The sequence below is a fragment of the Pimephales promelas genome, chromosome 6 (assembly GCF_988280905.1).
Source record: "Pimephales promelas chromosome 6, fPimPro1.hap1.1, whole genome shotgun sequence".
Classification (NCBI taxonomy): Eukaryota; Metazoa; Chordata; class Actinopteri; order Cypriniformes; family Leuciscidae; genus Pimephales; species Pimephales promelas.
Window position 1 is genome coordinate 12,088,679 of NC_142774.1, and position 24,239 is coordinate 12,112,917.

Sequence of the window (24,239 nt, forward strand, 5' to 3'; positions counted from 1 at the left end):
CACCAAGGGTGGGGAAAATTGGGTGCATGAAGCAGCGGTCGGCTATTTCCAAAATGCAGCTGTCAGTGTGGTTTGCAATGAGACTTGAAATGGTCAGTTAGAGATAGCAATACTGCACACTGTGCATAGATGAGTTGTGTCCATTTCAAAAGAAATACTGTATTGACACACACACACACACACACACACACACACACAAACAACTACCTAGGTATAGAGCTTAGAGTAAGATGTAGACCAAAAATAGAGCAAGGTAAGTTGCTTGGTTGTGCCAATTTAAATTGTCCAAATATTAATATTTTCGAATAAATAGGTCCTTCATTTGTTTGTGTAAAATCACTAGAGAATCTCAGGAGCAGTTTATAATTTAGTTGCTACTAAAAGGTTGAATCTCACAAATGTGTAGTAAAAAAGAAAAAAGAGAACACAAAATGATCATTACTATTATTATTTTAATAAATCACTTTTTTGTTGTAACACTAATATGGTCTCATAATGCATTAACTAAACTTAACAGCTTTTTACAGTATTCATCTTTGTTCTTGTTAGTTCAGTTTCAGTTTTTTTCAGGTGGGTTTAACCAGATTTTAATTTTAGAAATGTATTAGTAAAGGTTGAAATTAAAATGAACAAAGATTAATAAATGCTTTAGAAGTATTTTTCATTTTTCAGTGCATGTTAACTAATATAGTTAACTAATGTTAACAAATGGAACTGTAAAGTGTTACAAGAGTAAGAGTTTTTTTTTTTAATTCCAACCAGTCTAATTTAAAAGTGATAAAACACAAAGCTATGATGTACATTTTTTTTTACTTGAAATAACCCTAACCCAAACACTTTTCAATAAGGTTTTATTAGTTAACATTAGTTCATTTATTCATATTAATTTTCAACATTTACTAACACATTATTAATTTTAGCTGTATTTGGTAACGTTAGTTAATGTACTGTGAACTAAATGAACAAACAACAAACAGCTGCATTTTTTATTAACTAACATTAACAAAGAATTAAAAATACAGTATTAATGTATTGCTCATTGTTAGTTCATATTAGTTAATACATGAACTAGTGTTAACAAATGAGACCTTATTGTAAAGAGTTAACAATTTTTTACATAATTATGTTTTTGCATAATTGAGCACAATGAGTCTCAAAATAATTAAATTCATGCCACAATGGAAACAAAAGAAAGAAAATGATTTGTCCATTTCTATTATTTTAAGATGTTGATGGGTTTTGTGAGAGTCACCATGAGCATGATAAGCCATTTCAGTCACTGAACAGCAAAAGGACATCCTGACCTACAGTATTATTCTTCAAGACATAAACATCTTCTCCCTCTCTCTCCTTCTACCATCTGTCTTAAGCTGATTTAGCTTACTAACAGGCAGTCTCACCTGTATCAAAATCTGTCCAACACTGAACCACAGCAACAAAGGACAATTCATGTTATTAGATCTGCCTTTAGCATTCTCGTGGGAGATTTTCTTTAAAGGTGCAGTCCGCAGTTTTTCCTCTTTGTCGCTATCTCTGTTCGAAATCTGCAATTGCTGTTATTTGTGAAATTGTCAACTTGAGGTGAGTTGTACTTCAACACCCTCGATACGGCACAGCGTGGATGAACACAATGTTTAAGGAAAGTGTGTGGCTGTCAGTCACCGTGCCGGTGTGGATACTGGCATTCAGAATCATAGACTATTCTTTTTGGAAGTATGACCAACATAAGAATTTTCACTGGAAAATGTCATCTGAACAAGTAAGAAACATCCACCTTTGTTCTGGTTCTGACATTGCAGTAAACCGAAACTGATCAAATCTAACAATCTAACAATAAGTTATCATATCATGCAAAACCGTGCAAATTATACTTTGTTCTCAAATTGTTAATATTAACAACATCAGCATTGTGTGATTACATGTAATGTCCTTCCAATATGTATCCTTGTTTTCACATGAGTCCGGTAGCAGTCACTTTTTTTCTGTAGCCACTCTAAAGTCTAAACGAAGTCTTTTGCATTTTACAGCAGGTGAATCTGTTGAATCATGGATGCATTGAATCACCAATGCATCCATGGAAACGCACCCCCCTACCTGAGAGAACTACTTACACCTGTTTCTACAGCACGATCCGTCCGATCACAAAACTCAAACCGCCTCTTAATACCAAAAAATAAACTCTGCACATTGGGCAATCGTGCCTTTTGCTCTGCTGCTCCCCGGATTTGGAATGCCCTCCCGGACCATCTGAAGACACCACAGACCATCGAAACTTTTTAAAAAGTGACTAAAGACATAACTTTTTAGCAGATCTTATGATTTTTAAAAATGTCTAGATATTGTTCTTATGGTCAGACCTGTAGCACTTTAAGTTTTTTTTTTTTGTTTTTTTTTTACAAAATAAAATGTATTATTATTATTGAATCTGTTGACATTCTGACCTATCAAGCTTTCCACTTCGATTCGAGCTAAGGTATTTTCTCAAATATGTATTTTGGATATTTTTTAACCCAAAAAAGCTACAGACTACAGCTTTAACGCAAACACCCGAACTAGAGACTTTCTAAAACAATAGTTCAACTAACAGTTGTGCCCTTACAAATTCCTTTAGTAGCAGCTCTGATTTAATTTACTAAAGCCTGATTTGAATGAAACACAAACTAATAAATTAATTGACTATATTACACAATTATACTGTCAAAAAATGTGATTGATGCACTGAAATTCAATTGTAACAAATCCTGCTGTTGATGCGAATCACAATTCACACTGTGTGCACCCGCCAACTAAAGGGAATTAAAATCAAACCCGCCGAAGTGACTCATGGCGTCTGACTGTGTGGGCCTGTAAGTGGGATACACACACACACTTTTGGTTTCCATGTTATATGGGGACTTTACATAGAGAATGATATATTCTGTCTGCTAACCCTAAACCTACCCATCACAGAAAACTTCCTGAATTTCAATAAATAATAATAATAATAATAAAAACGAATTTATTCATAAGCTGTTTTCCTCATGTGGACCAAAAAATGTCCCCAAGTATGTACCTGAACCACACACACACATTGTAGGCTTATGTGGATAGACACTTATGTCTCTTTAGCTGTCAGCAGTCACAGAGTTGCTAAAATAATTGCCTACACTCTTTCAATCAATCTTCATATGTCAACCTTGGCTCAAAACCAAGGTAACCTTTTACACTGTCACTCAGTGACTGAGCAAGATACAGTTCTTAACTTTAACTTTACAGAATAATCCATTAACCTTGATGATCCTATAAATGTCTTGCAGAAAATTACATTTGATACTCATATTTTTCTCACTGCAAAATGTTGCCAACATTTTACAAAGTTATAAACACCAACCACACTTAACATTAATCGGATGTCTCAGATTGCCCTACAAAATTGTGCATTGGTTTTCTTTCCATCATTTTGCGTTTGTATTGCTCACATGTCAATCCAACATGGGCAGAGGGAAGAAAGGACAGAACAGGGATCAACTCAAGGTAATGATGTGGATCACTCACACACACATGCTTCAATTAAACAGACACAAGTGTGGCCCAAGGGGAACCTTTAATGATCACAAGCCAGGAAGGCTCAATACAAATCAGCTTTGAGAAGAGCAGAGCCTGAGGGTCAAATTCTACTGTTCTTAACAGCACTGAATTGTAGGCCCACCCGCCATCCCAACTACACACGCGAACAACTGACAACAGAAACAGAACAACAGGAAGCCAACGCAGTCAGATAGGTGTGTGTCACAAAATTGATCGTTCACACACTCATGCACATAAATTCCTTGTTCAAGCAAAAAAAGCCACTAGATGTTCAGCAACATGAATGCATCTGCACACACAGCCACACACGTCCACCTGAAGTGTCCCAAAACAAAACTTCCAAGAATTAGACCATTTAGCAAGAGAGAACACATACGGAGAGTCTGAAATTATCAATATTTGTATTCTTCTAGTATACTGTATAAGGCAGTGTGCCATTCTGAATTAAAGAAAATGTATTTGAATTCCAAATTAATCCCTGAATTTTTATTTAAATTGAGGTTGTAACAAGGATGCAGAATATAAGAATACATTTTAACTAAACTAAACTACTTGGAGGATTTGGGCCTTACAGACAAGCACATATCTGTTTAAAATAAGATCTGTGACCTATACGAACAACTTCACAGAATTACCTGCTGAATGTCTCAAGCTGTGTCTGAAATTGCATTCTCTCATAGGCTCTATATTTGATTTGAATCTCACATTGTTACCATTAAAAAAGTATGTTTGATATGTATGAATGTATAAAATCATACATAAGAATAACTATAAGAATGTCTGCCAGAGGTTTTTCACCTTATTGATTTGGAAACCTTATCTCACATACTGTTTTTCACCAACTTATGGGGAAGCATGCTTATTTGGATGCAGGGAGATCATTTTAATAATTGAAATGAATTCAAGTTCCATTTTCTTTCATTTCAATTCAACTTCCTATTTGACAAAGAGCAAATCAAATTACAAACCATAAACTAAAAGGGAGTCAATTCTTTAATTCTGAATTTTTACCAACTTTGCTTTAACGTTTATATATTTCTGTATTATACAAAACAGATTTTTTTTATTATATATATATATATGTATATAGTAATTTTCACATGTACGATTAATAATTCTTGGCACCTAAGTCGAAATTGATGAAAGCTTGTAATTCATGCAAATGATAGCTATTTAGCAGACGCTTTTAACCAGAGGGATTTACAGATGAGGCACATCACAAACAATTTTTGATGGGTACCAAATAATATTCATTGCACACAGTGCCAATTTTAAAGTATAAACTATTACAGGTAGTACTTAAGAAGCTTTCATTAACCTGTCTTTCCTTTCACACAACTAAACATTTCATTGTGTTTCATTTTATTTATGTTTTTTCAATTTGGTAACTTTAACATTTAGTAAATTTAATATGAAACCATGTAAGATATACGTTTAAATTTTAATGAAAAACTTGATTGTACATTGTGAAAACACACACACACACACACACACACACACACACACACACACACACACACACAGTGTGACCCGGGGATTCCATGTTTTATGGTGACTTTCCATAGAAATAATGATTTTATACGGTACAAATAACCTATAACAATGCACAAACCAATCAAAGATAACTTTCTGAATTTTTACATTATAGTAGCCATATAAGCTGTTTTCCTTATGGGGACCAAAAAATGTCCCCACAAAATAAATAAAAATCTGGTAGCCAATGGTAATACTATAATACAACGAAATGTTTCACTATCTTGTTTGGAACGTACAAAATAAAACACAAAAATAAAATAGTTCTAGTTAGGTTTTATGTAAATAATAATAATAATGTACAAATAGGCTGCATTTTTGATTACCTATCCGTTTTGATATTAGTCGGACACTTGTGAAAATAAGACCAAAGCGAAAAAAAGGTGAATTGTAAAGTATGGTTGGCTTGGCCCGGGGTTTCCCATTATTTAAAAGCACAATCCTATTGTTACAACAGTGACACCCAGCGAGCACAATGTCGTAAGCGACAGTTCTTCTTCACAGTTCACAGCCCTTTCCCACCCTTGAACACATTATCCTGACAATGCCAAGAACTCTAAAACAAAACACATTTATTTGTTCCTACTTAAAGTAGGCTACCTAACAAATAGCCTACTGTCCTTTCTTTGTTTGCCCATGTTATAGCTATTGAGGTATGTTCAGAGACACGTAGGCTAAAGATAAACCGCTGAAGCAGAAACGCAAAAACGCGCTATGGTCTGATATGTCCAGGGTAACATACAAAATGAAGCTAAACGGTGTTCGGGTAGTTCAGCAGTAGATTCTCCTCTCCGTCTGACTCTCTCCAGGGGCGGGGCGGCTCTCCATCAGTTTAATGTTGTCAGCACGTGGATAGTTGAGTCCTGGGCGCGCAGAGCAGAGCGCGCGGTGTTTCGCTCGGGTGGAGAGAGTGCGAGGATGCTGAGAGAGACGCCAGTGAGAGGACGAACAGGTCGCACGGATGTAAGAGACGGTGATGGTGCCTTCAAACTCACCACGGGATGGGTCTCTTTTTCAAAGCCGCAACCAAATGAGCCGTAAGAGGAATTGTCTGGAAAAGAAAATGACGCGAACGGGATTAAAATAAGAATACAAGGTAAGAAAAAAAAAACCCCGGAGAAAAACCTGCAACTAACTTACGAACAGAATATTCGCGAAGACGCGCGTGGACGATTGACTGGACAGCGGAGCTTTTTCTGATTCAATATGCATAACTTAAGCTTTACGAGCGAAGTGGACACTTACATTGACATTGGTTTTACTTCCTCTAGGAATTCTACAAGTCGCTATTCTCCGGCCACCATTATAGGGCTCGCGGGGCTGGTGAGCTTCCTCATCTTGTTTACAATTGTGGGGAATGTGCTGGTCGTTATCGCTGTTTTAACGAGCAGAGCGCTCAAGCCTCCACAAAACCTTTTTCTTGTGTCTCTAGCCAGTGCGGACATTCTGGTGGCCACACTGATAATCCCCTTCTCTCTGGCCAATGAATTAATGGGCTACTGGTTTTTTGGTAAAGTTTGGTGTGATATCTATCTAGCACTTGATGTGCTTTTCTGCACATCTTCTATTGTTCACCTGTGTGCCATAAGTCTGGACAGGTACTGGTCTGTAACACAGGCGGTCGAGTACAACTTAAAGCGGACGCCTCGCAGGGTAAAGGGCATGATTGTGGTGGTATGGTTGATCTCAGCTGTAATCTCCTTCCCGCCACTCATCTCCATGGACCGGAATAAAGATGTTGACAAGAACGAACCGCAATGCCAGCTGAATGACCACACGTGGTACATCTTGTACTCCAGCATCGGGTCATTCTTTGCCCCGTGTGTCATCATGATCCTTGTTTACATCCGAATCTACCAGGTGGCTAAGACGAGAACCCGAAATATGTCGGAAAAGCGTCGCGACCCGGACGGCGCGTCAGGAACACCACGGCTGGAGAACGGCTTGAGCCGTGAGGATTCCAGGCGAGAAAATGGGCACTGTCCCTCGCCGCCAATGGGGGAACGCAAAGCAGGCGAGGATGACCCTGATGCCGATCTGGATGACAGCAGCTCATCTGATGAGAAGGCCAAACGGGTGCAAAACGAGACGGGGCCCTCACGAAAAGACCGCCGATCCAGCCGCAAGAACAGCTCCAGCTCCAAGCACTCCAGCCGAAAGTCCAGAGCCAGCAGCAAATCCCTGGACCTGTTTTCCTCCCGCAGAAAAAGGAGAAACACCATTTCGAGAAAAAAAATTTCCCAGGCACGGGAGAAGCGGTTCACCTTCGTGCTGGCCGTGGTCATGGGAGTGTTCGTGGTCTGCTGGTTTCCGTTCTTCTTCAGCTACAGCCTGTATGGGATCTGCAGGGAGCCCTGCGCCATCCCAGACACCCTTTTCAAGTTCTTCTTCTGGATCGGTTACTGCAACAGCTCCCTCAACCCCGTCATCTACACAATTTTCAACCAGGACTTCCGGCGAGCTTTTCAGAAGATCCTGTGCAAACCCTGGAAAAGATCTTTTTAGAGAACATTGGCAGCTAGTTTGCAGCATCCAGTGCCATTTACAGGTGGTTGACAAGAAAGACGTTTTTCAAAAATACCACTCTCTTTGCATTGACAATCTGTACACAACAATGACCTTGATGTGTTTTGCTACTCCGTTGTGTAATGCTCTCCTTGCATCTGTGAGGACAACAGAGGCTGGTCTCATAGGTGGCACTAAAAAGCTAAAGATGCTTGGGGAAAAAAAAGCCTCCTGAATTGGGCAGCACTGTACTGCATTAGAGGAAACAGGCTTATCTTTATTATGGCTGCAGGCACTTTGAAGTTATCAAGAGATATTTTTATGATGAGTATGCACATATGGCTTGTGTCTTTGTGACTAGAGAGCTATGTAACATGAAAGGCAGTCTCCTTTTATACGGTGACAAAAAAAGACAAGACAAGGGAAGTAAATTTCTAGAAAGTATGCAGTTTCTTTCCAGCTGAGAGTGACAAAATGGACACAGTTGGTTAGGGAGTAGTAGGTTGTCATCGGATGACAGATGGAAAGAGAGAGTTGCCCTGATGTGGTTGAGTATTGCGAGGTTCGTCAAGTACTGACTCTAACAAAGCTCTATTACAGACTCTCCTTAACTGTTCTTCAGTGAAACAAACCATTGCCTTTCTGCTCTTTAACATGCCATGAAAAAGTATACAAAATAGCCATTTACTGGACTACACTTTTCAATGATAACACTTATTTATCGACAGGATTTATTTATCAGATTATAAATTATTTAAGCTTTGTGGCTATGCTTGTACAGTGTCTCCCATTTGTTTAAAATATCATAGTGATATAATGCAAAGAATGATATATGAGGCTGTTGTAAATTTATAAAAGCAAAACAGCCTCTTTTTTGTGGTTGTTTTTGTATATTATGAAACATCTGTCTTTATGGATGTTGGGCTTCTCTCCTTTTCTATTCCATATACTTGTGAATGATATCTTCAAAATGACTGAGAGGTCATTACAGCACAGCTGATGATCAAACAAAAGTGATCAAATAAATGGATTGTAATTCTCTTTTTACTGTGAACAGAGCAGAAGCGTTATAATTCACTCTTCATGTCTCTAAAGTGGGCTTATCATAATTTGAAATGGCTGTGATTAAACATTGTGTGAGGTTTTGCCATTTTGCTGGTACAGTATTCCATTCAGCTCAGAACGGAAAAAAATAAAATAAAATTAGAATCTGAACTAATTGAATAATTGTCCTAGATTGTTTGCAACAGTTGAAATGATGTTCATATGTCTGCTTCAACGTGACTCTGATGCCTATGCAGTGTTGCACATTATTGTTCGGTCAACATTGTGGTATGACACTGTTACTAATTTTGAAGAAACAAACTATGCAACAGTTAGTGGTAGAGGAAAATATTTAAACCCAAAATCTCCTTTTCAGAAGGAATAAGACATTCTCATTGTACATCATCTAATTCAATCATTGTCACACTTATGCATTTTAAACAATGCTGGGTTGTTTTAACCCATTTTGGGTCAAATATGGAAAAACCCAAATGTTGGGTTAAAAATGTAATTAAAAAATGTACAGTTGAAGTAAAATTACATTTTTAACCCAACATTTTGGTTTGTCCATTTTTTACCCAATTTTGGGTTAAAACAACCCAGCATTGTTTAGAGTGTGGGAATCCTTTATGGCAGTTAATAATTGGATGACTGTACACATAAACTTTTTTCTAACCCCATAAAGCACATTCCTATATTTATTTTCAAAAGTCGTCTAATATTATGTTTCTGTTCTCAGTCCAATTATGATATTCTCAGTTTATAAACAGTTCCATTCCACTCTAAAAATGTGACTGAGAATCTAAAGCTGATTGAAAAAAAAAAGTATTGTCATAGCGATGGTTCAGAACTTAGAAGTATAAATTGAGTTTCTATTCAAACCATTCAAAGAGTTTTGTAAAAGAAATGAAAAGGGGATCTATCTTCACCCACATCGAAGCTCCATGACACATTTAACACCAATGTTCACTTTGGATTGAGTTCGAGAGAGATGAAGGGTGAGAGACTTCACTGTCAGTAGTGCAATTGAAGAAGACTTCTCATAAATTTTTGGATCCAGCTGGATAATGGGTGCCGCTTGGGCCAAAGCTATGTGAAAAATAAATTGAGTTTGACATACTTACAAATTTAAAATATCATGTTTTCTCATTTTTCACCACACTGGAAGGAAGTTTCGGTGACAGAACTGTCAAATTTCACATGCTGCAATTGAAGGGCTGCGAGTCTGTGAATGATTCATTTTTTGAGAAAAAAATGATTCCAAAAGCAATGTTTGGTAATTTGTTTCGCCATCACACCGAATAGAGTAAATTACCTTGGCTCCTTTACAAGCTTTTATGAAAATACTTTTAATACACACACTTTCTATATAATATATTGGATTTATGGGCTCTGATTGTTGTCAAAATCAAAGAAGGGGAATGAATGGAAAGGTAAGCAAAGGAAAGGAACGTTAATAAATAATTGCTGTGCCTTTGGCACTGTGCTACTGTTAGTGCAGTCCGTGCTCTAGGAGGATCAGAGAGGAAAGCCTTTGACCGATATGATGATTTGATTCTGCTTTTACCAGTGGCAGTGCTGGGAATGAGTACATGAAGCTTTTCTGCTTTTGACTGCCTATTAGATTTGCCATATGTCAGAGGATCTAAAATGATTCATGGCTATATAAACTTATTCACTATTGGGTGACTCCAATCATCCTTTTTCATTATTCAGTAAAACTACTTTGATGGTGTATTGAATCTCTTCATCTGGGACTGAATAATCTAGTTTGGGATGGTGTTGTTTGAGCAATTCATACTGTAGCTTTTTGCACTTTGTGCAAACAAGATACTATTGCATTTATTTGCACTTGATGCCAAGCTACATTTAGTATAAATATCATCTTCCTGTCACTGGAAAAAAAAAAGATTGTATTATCAATGATTCACTAGTTATTGAGGCTGTCTCTATAAACTATTTAGGTTATATTGCAAATCCGTTTCTACATTACATGATCTCTTAGTTGACCTTAGCATAGCCTTTTGCTGCTGGACTCATTCTGCAAGGTTCAATTTGCTGTAAGTTCAGAGATACGCATCTTTGTGCCAGGTTAAGTAAAGGATGCTTGAGTATTTATTGCCTTTCAGCTTGAATAGCTCTCTGACCTCCCTGAATAACAAATGCTTTCTACTTCTAGTACTGTCGTTTCCCTGTTTCAAATTATACGTTCTTGCTTCAGTGATGTAGTGATCCTATTTGCCATCTATTTTTCACAAATGTGAGACTAATAAAGTAAACATGCGTCCTTACATGTGTTTATCATATTACGGTTAGGTTTTGGTAAAAATATAAGTCTCTAATAATTGATTATTTGTTCATATACAGTAAAACAGTAATATTGTGAAATGGTATTACAATTTCAAATAACTTTTCTATTTTAATACATTTCACAATGTATTTTTTCCTGTAACAGTAAAGCTGAATTTTCAGCATTCATTAATCCAGTCTTCAGTGTCACATGATCTTTCAGACATCATTCTGATTGGCTGCTTAGTAACCTTTTCTAATTATTATTAATGCTGACATTATTTTACATTAACATTATTTTAAAATATATAAATCTTTTAGAATATTATAAATCACTTTGATCAATTTAATATATATTTGATGAAAAATCTTTCTGAACCCAATCTTTTAAAGTGTATTTTTGCCCATTATGCCATCCACCACAAGAAAATAGTCAGTCTAATAATCAGCATAATCTGAAGTTCGGTGGCAAATATTGTTTTTCAAGACAAAAGTCTGAGCAGTAATAATAGTGATTACTAGGCAATAATAAGTTATACCCGTCCAATTCCTGTAATTTATTTGTTTTTAGTTCAGCAGATAACTTATTTTTAACTCTCTATTTCGTATCACATTCAGCTTGGTTTAACAAAATGGGAAATTTGGTATGGCGTGTGTTTCTTATTGCCAAATAGTCAATCAAGCCTAAAAAAAAATACAATTGATGCCATACATCTTGTGTGCTATGTCCCTGAGCTGGAGCTTCACAGGTGTGCGTGAGCGTGAGTCATTAAAAAAAGCCATTTTCAGTCCAAATACTACCATGAATACCTCAGAGCATGAGAGATTACGAAAAAAAAAAAAAAAAAACATTGAAATGGTTATTCATCCTTTCACACTGCGGCACTCAAATGCTAAGCAGACATAATGACAGACTTGATGACTGCATAAAACTAATTTGTGGACCGCAGGTGCACAAATGTATTATTATCTCAATCTCCTAAAGCAGAATAGAGAAAAGTATTTTGAAAAGAATGCAGACAGCACAAACCTTTGCAAAAGGTTCCAAAACCTTTACCAAGTGACAACAGCACTCACTGACATCACTGACATGCATAATGGTGTTTTTAGTTGTTTTTTTGCAGATCTGTATGAACGGGGATTGCTTTAACAACGTTGTCGTTTTATGCAGAAAACGCGAAGGAAAAATGTTTCCATTTTTATTACATTATTGTATTTCTGTTTCTTGTTTCATTTGAGTTTAGTTCTTGATTAACCCTTATTAGTTGCCTTGGTTACTAATTGGTTTCAGCTGTGTCTAGATTTGCCTTTGTTTATCTCCTGTATATATTGCCCTGTGTTTCAGTTACTCGTTGGTTTTTGTCTTTGCTTTGTGGTTTATGCACTCCTACGATCTCCTGCGTATACATTTATTAAATACTGTTTATATTGTATCTTATTGGTGCATATCACACCACAACATGACACATTGTGCTCTAGAACAGTTAACTGTGTACAAAAGTTTATTTAAAACAGCAGAGGATCGGTAACAGCTTTCAGCTTCTCATTCGCTCACCGGCTCAGTGTTTCTTCATTCCTGGCGACAGAGACTGAACTACAGGGGATCAGCAACAGCTCTTAGCTACTCATTCGCTCACCGGCTAAATGGTTTCTCCAGCTCTAGACATTAGAGGGTCAGTAACAGCTCATAGCTTCTTATTCGCTCACCGGCTCAATGGTTCCTCCAGCTCTGAACATTAGAGGGTCAGTAACAGCTCATGGCTTCTCATTCGCTCACCGGCTCAATGAGTGGAAGTAGAATTTAGAATTTCCTGCACTCAGTAAAACACTTGAGACTTCAAACCTGTTTGTTTACACACTAGCCACTGCAATCCACAATACCTCCTAGTGAATTAAGCCTCCACTCATATCTCCGCCGGGATCCTTCGTGCTGCTGGCTTGGGATTTCTCCATACTCTGTGAGGAATAAAAATACCACAAGTTCTCTTCTTTCGCGATTTCCCTCCGCTGCCTTTCTGTGCCTCTCTCCCTGTGTCTTCTCTCTTTCCTTTCTTCCCCAGCGCTCCTTTCTCTTCAAAATGGCCTTTTTTTATATTCCACTTTGGGAGCATGTGCCCCAATCACCACTTGAGATCCTCCCCCTCCACACCTGCCAGTCATTCTCTTAATCACCCGGTGACATTATGGTCAGGTTTGGTCACTATTTGGGTTTCTGAAACATTTGGAATAACCCATTTACATGTGTGAACAGAGAGAGTTACTCAAGTATACATAGATTTTGAAATCAATTGGCAATATCCCAATGTAAACAATAACAGCAGCATTGAGTACAACATCAATGACTACATTTACATGCAGCCAATAACCTGTTCAAAACCGGGATATTAGAAATAACCTGGTCGCAAACGGCCATGTAAACATCGGCAAAAACCCGAATATGCTCATTTCCCCGATTTTAAAAACCGGGATGTTATACCTGGGGTACCCCTTTTCTAACCCGAATTTTTGGTCATATAAACGCGTATCGGCATATCCCCATAGTGATTTGTGTTCTGCGCATGTTCTATTCGCAAGGAATCTTGGTTTTTTGAGTAGAGAAACTTCTCGGCGCATACAAAACTCCGCGTGCAGTATACCGGAAGTAAACATGGCGAGACCAGGCGAGACACAGCAGAGCATACTTTTGGAACGAGGTCAGTAACATTGCCAGCATCAAAGCGCAAACAAAGGCGATCACTATCTGCCTTGAACTATTCATTATCCGCATGCTGCTGTTGTTGTTTTCTTTGGATGCAGGAAGAAGAATCAGAAATGACGCATATTGGGTCATATTGAGCGCGTCGCCGTTTGCATTGGGATATTGCAATTCCATGTATACAGGAGAAACTCTCTCTGCTCACGCATGTAAACGGGTTATTCCTAATGTTTCAGAAACCCGAATAGTGACAAAACCCGACCATAACCCAAAAATTGGGTGCATGTAAACGTAATCAATGACTATGTTTCATTTGTGTTCTGCGCATGTTCCAATTGCAAGGAATCTTTGTCTTCTGAGTAGAGGAACTTCTTGTATGCGCCACTACCGCATACAAAAACCCACGTGCAGTATACCGGAAGTAAACAAGAAGTAGAGGTAAACATACTACCATACTTTTAGAGCGAGGGAGAAAAAAGCGCAAAGCGCAAACAAAGGCGATCTCTATCTGCCCCGAACTATTCATTATCCGCATGCTGCTGCTGTTGTTCGGAAGAATCGGAAATGATGCATATTGCTTCAGGTTGTCCGTACGTCCAGACACTAACCGTGCGTCACTGTTTACATCGGGATATTGCCAATTGATTACAAATTCCATGTATACAGGAGTAACCCTCTCTGCTCACGCATGTAAACGGGTTATTCCGAATGTTTCAAAAACCAGAAGTGACCTTAACCCGACCATAACCCGAATATTGACAGCTTGTAAATGTAGTCAATGATGCGCCAAGAGACCTGCCACCCTGAGTTTAACTTACAACACCTGATGGAATTTTCAATTTTGCATGCATAGATGATTAGCTAAGGCCCTGTTTACACGAGAACGATTCCGGGTGAAAACGTAAAAATATTTTTTCGGATGTGCCTTTCGTTTACACGGCGACAGCGTTTTTGGGGCTTGAAAACGTTCCCGTTCCCGTGTAAAGGGTAAAAACGCAAAAGTCTGCTTGACTGTGAAGGTTGTACGCAGGCGCGCGAGCTTGGTGTTGTAGTATGCACTCTTAGCCGCCTGGAGTGCATACTACATTGAATCACCATCTGCACGCGGATTTCACACCCAAAATGCTCGGCTAAACGCAGAATAAAAAATGATAACGCAACGCCACTTTCGCGTTTTCTCTTCAGAATCGTTTCCGTGTAAACATAGCCTAAGTTGGAATTAAACTCTGCAGGAAGAAATAAGAGCAGATTCTGCTAAGAATGTGTAATAAAAGAGAATTTGCTGTGATTCAAATAAAACTGCATTTAAAATAAAACCTAAAGATCTGTGACCGACAACCACTGAAGTCCTGATGTGATGTGATAGTTTATCCACCACATTTTCTTCCACTGTATATTGCCATGAGCTGTCATGATTAGGGCCCTATTTTAGTGCAGTTATCGAAGGACGCACGAGTAATATGAGCCTATATGCGGGTACACAACACGCGAACACTCTATTACACACACACACAGGGATGTGCAGTAGTATACTAACATACCAAATATTTAAAATAAAAGGATTACAATGTAAAATATTATTATTGTGTACATAAATGTATGGTGGAATACAGCTTGTCGAGTTGTCCAACTATAATACACTTAATTAATATAAACAATCTACTTTCTAAGAATCTCACCTCATGCACAAGAAATCTTTCTTGCACTTGACATTCGAGAGCTCAGGCAGGCTTTGTAACTGAGAAAAGCTTAATAAGTCTTCTCTACAATCTCTCTCTCTCTCTCAGCACATATGAAATGGTCCAATCTGAAACCATTCCTCTCCTTCTGCTAACTTCTCCCCCTCATTAGTAAGCTGTGGGATTTTCTGATCTGTGTGACATGTTCTGTGTAACTGTTCTGTGTAGCTCAGAACCTCTCACAACACTACAGGAGAGAAAATTACTGTTGGTGATTGTGTAAGAAGTAAGAGTGGGCGTTAACTTCTAGTGCTTCATAACACACTGCTTGAGTTTCAAATTGCTAGAACTCGTTCCACATGCTCAATGACTCAAAGAATGGCAGATGAAAAGAAAAAAAAAGATGATTAAGATTTTAAAATAAGGGTAAGCAGCTTGACATTGTTGGATTGGGATATTATATCTGTGCTTGTCAAGATTCACATACATGCATAGACAGTGTGAAATTGCACAGTTGGTGGCTATACAACATAAAGGGAATTTTTTCACAACCTCAGTTTTTTCTTGTCTTGCCTCAGGGATCATATCAGTGAAGACAACCATGAAAGTATACACGTACACACCCCGCAAGGAAGACATCTTCATTTCTGATCAGATTCTTAGCCACAATCCCACTGTTCTCGCGTAGGTTTTGCATGCCCCAAAGTTCAGAGAACATCTTCGACCAGAGAACAATCAAATAAAACTTTATTTAAATGAAATAAGCAAACGAAATACCTTACGGAACTGCTGGCTACCGAAGATAACATATAAATACCTGCCAGCACAGCAGCCCCTCACGGACGACTGCTGGCTACCAAAATAAAAATATAACAAAATACAAACAAAAGCAGGCCTGTTCCTCTCTAGACCATCCACATGGTCGCTCCCCCTTTATGCTTCCGCTCCTCCGTGAGAGATGCAAGACCAGTGTGCTCACAGGCACATTAGCAATCGCTAACTGGCCTCGCGCCATTCTCTCACATCCCTCGGCCGTCCTGTTCGCCAAAACGATGGGTCAGAGATTTATGTATACACAAAGGCTGTATCAAAAGGTAACTTCGCGTCCACTGCCAAGATGGATTCATAGATGTAAACAAAGTAACTGCTTCGGTGTGTCGCATGTATGTCGTCATCGTCTTGCTACTCGCTCCCCTTTTTGTGATTTGTTCCCTATCTCAGGTGAAAATTTGGTTCATGGGTCCAGGCTGCTGAAAAATATCGCGCAAGTGCACAAATTTGACTGTATTTTCACATGCCCCTCTCTCTCGGGGTGATGGTGAAATTACTTTTCGCATCTCAGCACTTTCCCTCTGTGACCACAATCATTGCGGTAGACTACCAGATAAAACGATAGCTAGCCATAATCCCTTAGTTCAAACGGCAAGGTCGGAATACAGCAATAATGTGCACAATTGATTTACTCTAGCACTTTCAGTGCTTTCAGTGCACAGACACAGTCGTAAATAAACTGACTTTTTATACCATTGTACCATAAGTAAAGTCTGAGTCAGAGGAAAGATACTGCGATTGTCAATTACTTTGGTCACAGGCACCCGTTGTCGCAGATCAGTCACGTAGGTTGCACAAATTCTCGTTTTTAATTTCCTATTTGACATTATGCCCCCAAAACATGATATCCTTCCCCTTTAATTTCATGCATTGAGATAAAGAGGGCTAATGATGAGGAGCTGGAAATACAGAGGACAGAGCAGCAGGCCAGCCAAAAAGACACTGCATTGAGGTTCCACTATACTATGAGCAGACCGTTCGGTGGAAAGAAAATCTGAGAAGATGACATTAGATTCAGTCTAATCAAATCTGAGAGCTTGTTAAGCAAGAAATCAAAGTCATCTGAGACAGTATGAGGAAGATATAATCAGATTTTTCAGAGAATAATCTATATAGGAAAAAAAAACAGATCTTCATGATGTTCAGAGTTTTGTAAAGGGATCACACAATGTGTTAAGCAACACCTTCACGTAACAGGATATCAGGCGTGTGAGAGAGTGAGAAGTTGTAAGTAAGGGAAGCGTAAGTGAGCAATGTAAGGTGTTAAATCGTGTGACTATGTACCTGCAGTATGTGTGTGCATACTTCACTTAGTCCATGGGAACGTCTTAACCCCTTGGAGTGTTTTGGCTATTCAAGAAAAAAAAAAAACATAAAAATTGCAACCACATATAGGCAGCCAGATGAGACCAAGCAGATGCCGAGTTCAGAAACAACAAAGCTGCATATTTTAAATCACAGCGCCAGGGCCAAGCAAAACACATTAACTGAGGCTCAATTTACATGCAGACACATGAGATCATGTATGTGTCAAGGTGGCGATGGCAAAGAGGGAGGTGACTGAGTGAGTGAGTGAGTGAGTGTAAAGCTAAATTTGCAATTGAAGAAATAAAAAAAAATATATATATTCATCATTGTTAAATAAAGAGATTTGAGATCAAAATGAGTGCAGCCTATTGGTTGTGAGCATATCATGCAACCTGGAAGCTGTTTGTGCATTTGAATTGCACATGCCACATAGAACTAGGTGTACTGGCTGGTGGGCAAGAATGTCATTTTCTAGCAAAGAAACCCAGTAAACTAATCAAAGATCTTGCCAGGACGTCCCCAGTTTTAATATACAAAAGTTGGTGTTTTATCATCTGTACATGTTTTGATTTATGATATGAGAGGATGAATACATGGAGAATGAATGACATGTTACTTTTGCATTGCGTCTGCTTATTACACAGCCTAGTAAAATTATCTACTTGCAGTTGCATGCTGAGTTGCAAGAGTATCGTACTCTTGTGGTGCGTTCACTTGCTTCGGAAAATATGATATTTTCCACTTGTGAACTGGTATTTAAAAGCGCTTTTGTTGTCGTAATGTGGTAAATAGATGGAGATCCAGACCTGTTATTTAGCTACAACTATTTTAGATTGCTTAAGTCATCTGCTACAGCAAGAAAATGATTTACCAAAACTCAAACGGTAATTAAATATGCTGTAGATTATCTAGATCATGAACAGTACATATTTTTACCATTCACGACTCTTGCATTGCTCTCTGCCATTTTGAAAAGATCAAAGGTTATCACATATCAGCTCGTGCATCAAAATATTCTACGAGTTACCCAGTGGAAAATACCACATGAGAGGGTGTTCATGTCGGCTTTTGGTATTTACCATAATTACCATAGCACATGAACGCACCATTATTAGAGCCTGTTCTCATCCAATGGCATCATATATGACGCTTTTGCCAAAGCGTAGACATTCAATGCACATGGCACACTTTAGCGTCAAATGAGACGCAGATATAGATATGGGGCAGAAGGCGCCTCCTAGTGGTCTAACCCTAACCCTACCCCATACCTAAACCTACCATAACCGAAGCGTCTCATTTGACGCTAAAGGGTGCCATGTGTGTTGGATGTGTACGCTTTGGCAAAAGTGTTGTATATGACGCCTTGGGATGAGAATGCGTTGATTATTACTATACTATATTACAGGCTAACAGATTGCTAACAGGATTATACACATTCCGCTGCCCCAACTGCTCTTGTCTGTTGTCTGATGCTATGTGGAGTGGATAAGCAGGTAGGCTACAATTTTTGACATCCTGCTAGCCATATATGATACAGTTGGCATAAGTTTTAATTATTCAAGCTGTCATTCGTCGGCGGGCAGGAAGTACATATGAAGATATTCCTGTTTTTTAACAGCGTTGTTAACCCATCCACTCTTAAAAGATAGCTATCTATACTTTTGTAGGCTTTCATTTTTTTTTTTTTTTTTGCGGTGTGAGTTGGCAGATTCATTGTAAGATATGTAAATATCTCCAAACTCGAAGTCTGGTAGAGACTTTACGGGTGCTGTGTATGGATCACATGTTCCGAGTATATTAATCTTTTCTTGATATCTAATTTTAACATTCGGTGACATATGGTCTAAATAGTTCATTGATTGTAGTATTGGAAATTTGCAAGGCTGCAATTCCCCTGGCTGGCCACTGTTTGTCGCCATTTTGTCAGCATTTGCTGCCCGCCAGGTATCCCAACCCGATCTCACGACCAAGTCGTACGAATTCGACGAATGATTAAAAAGTGGCTAATTCGTAACAATTCATACGACCTCACTCGTACGAATTAATACGATTTTGCTAAATCGTACATATTTTACGAATTGGCCAATTCGTATGAATTCGTACGAATGACCTACCCCTGACCCCGCCCCTAAACCTAACCATCACGTGGGTTTAGACAAATCGTACGAATTATTACGAGTGAGGTCGTACGAATTAGACACTTTTTAATCATGCGTCGAATTCGTACGAATTGGTCGTGAGATAGTGTTGGGTATCCGTGGTAGTCACTTGACTGCAAAGTGTGAATTTGGTGGTTATAAAACCAAAGGGGAAATATTGTTTATCAGCATTGTGCGTTGGCGTAAACCACATGCTGACTGTTTGTTCAAAGACTGCTGAGAACAGCCACAATGTGTTCATCAATTCGGAGATGCTACTGATATGAAAATACTCATTCCTTTAGTGATTACAGTCTACAGATGTTGTGCATGTTTGGCATTTTTTCATTCCTGTTAAACTGCTATGTAAACTGAAAAGTTTAACAATGTTATTTGTATTTTAAATATCTTGAGTGTAAATGGGTCAATACTGTGTGTAGTGACTATATATTTATGTTTTCTGTATAGGTTATTAAGCTAACCATTTGAAATAATCATTGAAAACAACTAAAAGAAGAAGATCAAGTCAATGCTGAAAGATTTTCTATGATGAAGGATTAGATGCTTTGAGTTATTCCATGCACCCTCTAAATTGATTGAAGCCCTTTTTCAAGTTTTGGCAGACACTGAGGCAAAGAAACCCTGATAACTTGACAATGAGTGAGTAAGTTAAGACGGTGTGAGTAAGTCGGTGTATGTGTGTGTGCGTGTACTAAAGAGGCAAGAGCCTAGAAAGGGAGGTGGTAAATTACTGTCCTTGTAAAAACAAAGCCAGAAAAGAGTGTTTCAGTAAATGCTTTCAGCTGTACACAAAGATTTGTCCATGGGTGGTTGCATATAGCAGCATGAGATTGCAAATGGTGTGGCTCCAAATGTATTAGCTTGCTCTTAACAATTTGTTACAATCCACCTTATTCTGTACCATTACACTTTGCACAAATTATGGGCGTTATTTCAGACAAACTTTAAACTATTAACTATTGTGAATAAACTGTTTTATGGGCTTGCGAATGATAATATGTATAAGTATTCACATCTGCCTTTCCATTATTTTCGCCTTTGAAGAATACATCTTCCCCACAAATATTTCAGAAGGTCAGCTGTACATGTTAAATAATACTATAAAATGCAAGCATATAATAATAATTGCTGTGTGAAAATATTAGTTTTTCCTATTTTTTTTTTTTACTAAGGTCTGCATTGTTATTGTTATATCTATTTACTTTCTCAGAAAAACCACATTTACTTTTCACTTCTCTGCTCTGTGTGAAAAACTACTATAACCTTACTCTGACAAGTAGCAAAAGAACAGTTTAAATACATCTGCATTTAATCTCTTTGGTAGCCATTTTTCAAGCAGACTTAGAAATGATGAAAAATTCAAACAAGCAATAAATCTTCGGCAATATTAGCAGTGCCTAAAAGTGCAGTGCTACGTAATGCCAAAACAGTAGAAAAGCAAGACGACTGTATTTTGAGTGATTAGTTTAGTTTGTGCTCACTGACATTAAGGAATTGTGCTTACTGACATCAAGAGGCTGAAACTCCCTTAAAAATTAATTTAAAACAAATGTTGAAAGGGGCAGTAAAATAACCTGAAGCTATTGATTGTCTAAATATTTAAAATCTCTACATTAAATGCATATGATCATAAGCTACTAGAATGAATGTAAAACTTGCATTATTTACTGTATAAGACTTCCAGTTCAAAATCAAAAGAAAAAGTCAGACAGTAGTCAGTGAATTTGCATATATCTGCTTGGATGATTGTCTTCTTGAGTAGGGTTGCATGTCTGGACTGATTTGAAGCATGAAACGCGAGCAATTGTACTGACTTTCCATGATAACATGTAAGGTCTGTTTTCTTAAAAAAATATATCTATATATCTATACAACCCTATATAAATATATATTTCCAGCAGAGATGTAACGATAGCCAATCTGACGCCTGCTGACTGCTCCCGATATGAGGCAAAGAAAATCTTAGCACCTTGGAATGACTGCATATTTTATTTTATTTTTTTCTTTTCATTCTGAATCCGTATGGATTTAATGGCACAATTTAAAGAGCTACTGCCACTTGACATTCCAGTGCAGCAGGGGGCAGAATATGCCGGATGCAATTTATTCTTTGATGCACACCAGAAACAAAAACATAATACAAAAATGCAGTTTTTTTATCATATACACATTACAATATAGTAAATGTGCAGAATTAAAATAGTGCTGCATTCATTTCTTAATGACATACCTATGTGTCAAACTTTGTCAAGGTCTAGTCATCTTCTATATAACTAATATATCATTAAATGATGTCCTGAAGATCGCGACATCAATCCTCTCAGCTTCTTTCAGTGGCTAAATCAGGTGACTTAGCAAAGGAAATGTGGAAAAAAAACATAATACGGTGAACATGCTTTCACCAAGTACTGGATCAACTTTCCAATCAACCAATCAGATTTGAGGAACAAGTTTACAGTTTATGTCAAGTTTAGGCTTAGAACCATGCATGGTGAAATACTTAAACATCAGTTTTATTTTATTACCGTCTTATTTTAGGGAAAAGTTATGGGTAGGGTTAGGTTTAGGGGTAGGGATTGGGTAGGACAACATTTTGGGACAGGAATGTTGATCCAGGATCAAGAAAATATGTTGATCTAGGACCATGTATTACTTGGCAAAATCACGGTGATCCTAACCTGCTGCTGTGCTCATGTACTTGTGAGATGTTCCTGGCATCAGTCTGTTCCAGCTGCTTTGAAGAAGGGCTACATCTCTGATTTTTTTTTTTCCGTGCATACAGGCTTAATGTCTCTCGGGACCAGAGACGGGAAATAAGGGAATCACGATGGTGCGGCAGAGGCCACCTGCCATCAGCCTATACAGAGCTGATTCAATTTCACCCACTTCAACACTGACTGTGACATGCTAAAATGTCCCTCTGGACTCATGTAGCTTATGCTGTCCACAAATCACGACTGAACTTCTGATGATTTCAAGCTTTTCTCAAAACAGCTTGAAAGTGGGATTATACAGGAACATTATTTATTTACAGTACTTATGTGTCCCGCAGCACAATGTGGTGTTATTTGAATGGTTTATACCAGCGATGTCCAAAATGTAATACATTTTTGAAAAGTCTAAAAAATAAAGAAAAAAAGTAAGTCTGTTCTAGCTAGACACACAATTGACCATAATATTTCCAGTACACACCATATGCATCTACAGTAATGTCAAGTTGTGGCCAAATACTGAAATATCAGTTAGAAAAAAGAAAAAGAAATATGAGACCACTTTAATCTGAGAGAGCAGTGCATTGCTGTACCTTCAGAAACCTTGTTTATAACCATTAAACATTAAGGCTATAAATAAATTTTAAAAAATATCACAAAGAGGCATTCCTTCATAATTTTGACTATTTTTATAAGGTTCCCAGCTGTGGTGTATAGAAGCTTGTTTGTGCCATGAATAAAAAATAAAAAAGGGACTTAAAAAAAAAAAGTAAAAAGTGGGTTTATATCTTACAATTCCGAGGGGAAAACTCTGAATTGTGATATGAATATATATGTGTGTGCTCTGGAATATCTTTTTGAAGATGTTCCAATTTTATTCACATTATTTTAGTGTGAATTTCATGTTAAACTCTTTCTTGCTTAATTCCTGTAGGTGTAATTAAAACAGAAGTTGAGAACCTCTGGGATCTTACAGATTTGGGTCATGCAGGAGTTGTTATCTTTGCTTTGACTTAGTGTGTGTGTGTGTGTGTGTGTGTGTGTGTGTGTGTGTGTGTGTGTGTGTGTGTGTGTGTGTGTGTGTGTGTGTGTGTGTTTACAACTTGTTTGTGCCCCCATCCCATCTGCAGAATCAGTAGACCTGGTTAGGTGTTGCCCTTTGATTATAATATAAATAGACTGTTCCTCTGACTAAGATGCTTCAAAAGCCTTATAAATGCTTAGTTTACACAAGGTTGTTCATTACAGTATAAGGTTTTTACTGTAGCTTTATAAGCTCATAGCTGTCATAAAATCATTCACTGCTTATTCTATCATGGGCATGCTTCAAGAGCAAATGATGAAAGCCATGCTATAAACAGATATTTGATTAAAATGACATATGTGGTCATTGTGCCTTCAAAGAAATACAGCATTATACTGAAAAAACATATGTGAAGTGTCTTATTTTTATCAACTGTCCTTAAATGTGTTATTTAAATATTGTGACTTTTGAATAAATGACTTCATTTCAGCTGTTCAAAAAGGGCCTGTAATAGCAGTCCATCATTACAACAGTAAAAATGATAAATTAGACTAAAATCTCACTTATTCCAGCTCTTCGAAATTTGGTATAATTATGTGTCAGCGTCACATTATGATTCTGATTGATGTTATTTTATTAAAACCTGTATTTTGGACATAATGTACAATATTATCTAAGCCACTGAGTACTAAAAGCATCTCAGTGATGTTACCATGACAAGGACGGAGTGAGGGAGAGATCAAAAGATCTTTCCAGAAAACTTTCAGTGGAAAGCACAACCTCTCCTGATTTGCCAGTGGTCCCCATGGAATTGCTTTAATAAACATACTAAATTATATATTTTTGAAAAAATAAAAAATGCAGAAAGTTTTTAGTGATGGGTAGGTTTAGGGG

At 37.8% G+C, this 24,239-nt stretch overlaps 1 protein-coding gene and 1 long non-coding RNA gene across 2 annotated transcripts in view; one reads left to right on the plus strand and one right to left on the minus strand.

Annotated features, from left to right (window-relative positions):
• The window catches only part of LOC148978503 (uncharacterized), an 89,718-nt gene that overhangs the window by 15,195 nt on the left and 50,284 nt on the right, over nt 1–24,239 (minus strand). The window lies entirely within an intron of this gene.
• On the plus strand, nt 5,709–8,659 carry adra2c (adrenoceptor alpha 2C). The gene has a single exon (XM_039690386.2). The coding sequence runs from the start codon at nt 6,307–6,309 to the stop codon at nt 7,603–7,605; it is 1,299 nt and encodes a 432-aa protein (XP_039546320.2). The 5' UTR covers nt 5,709–6,306; the 3' UTR covers nt 7,606–8,659.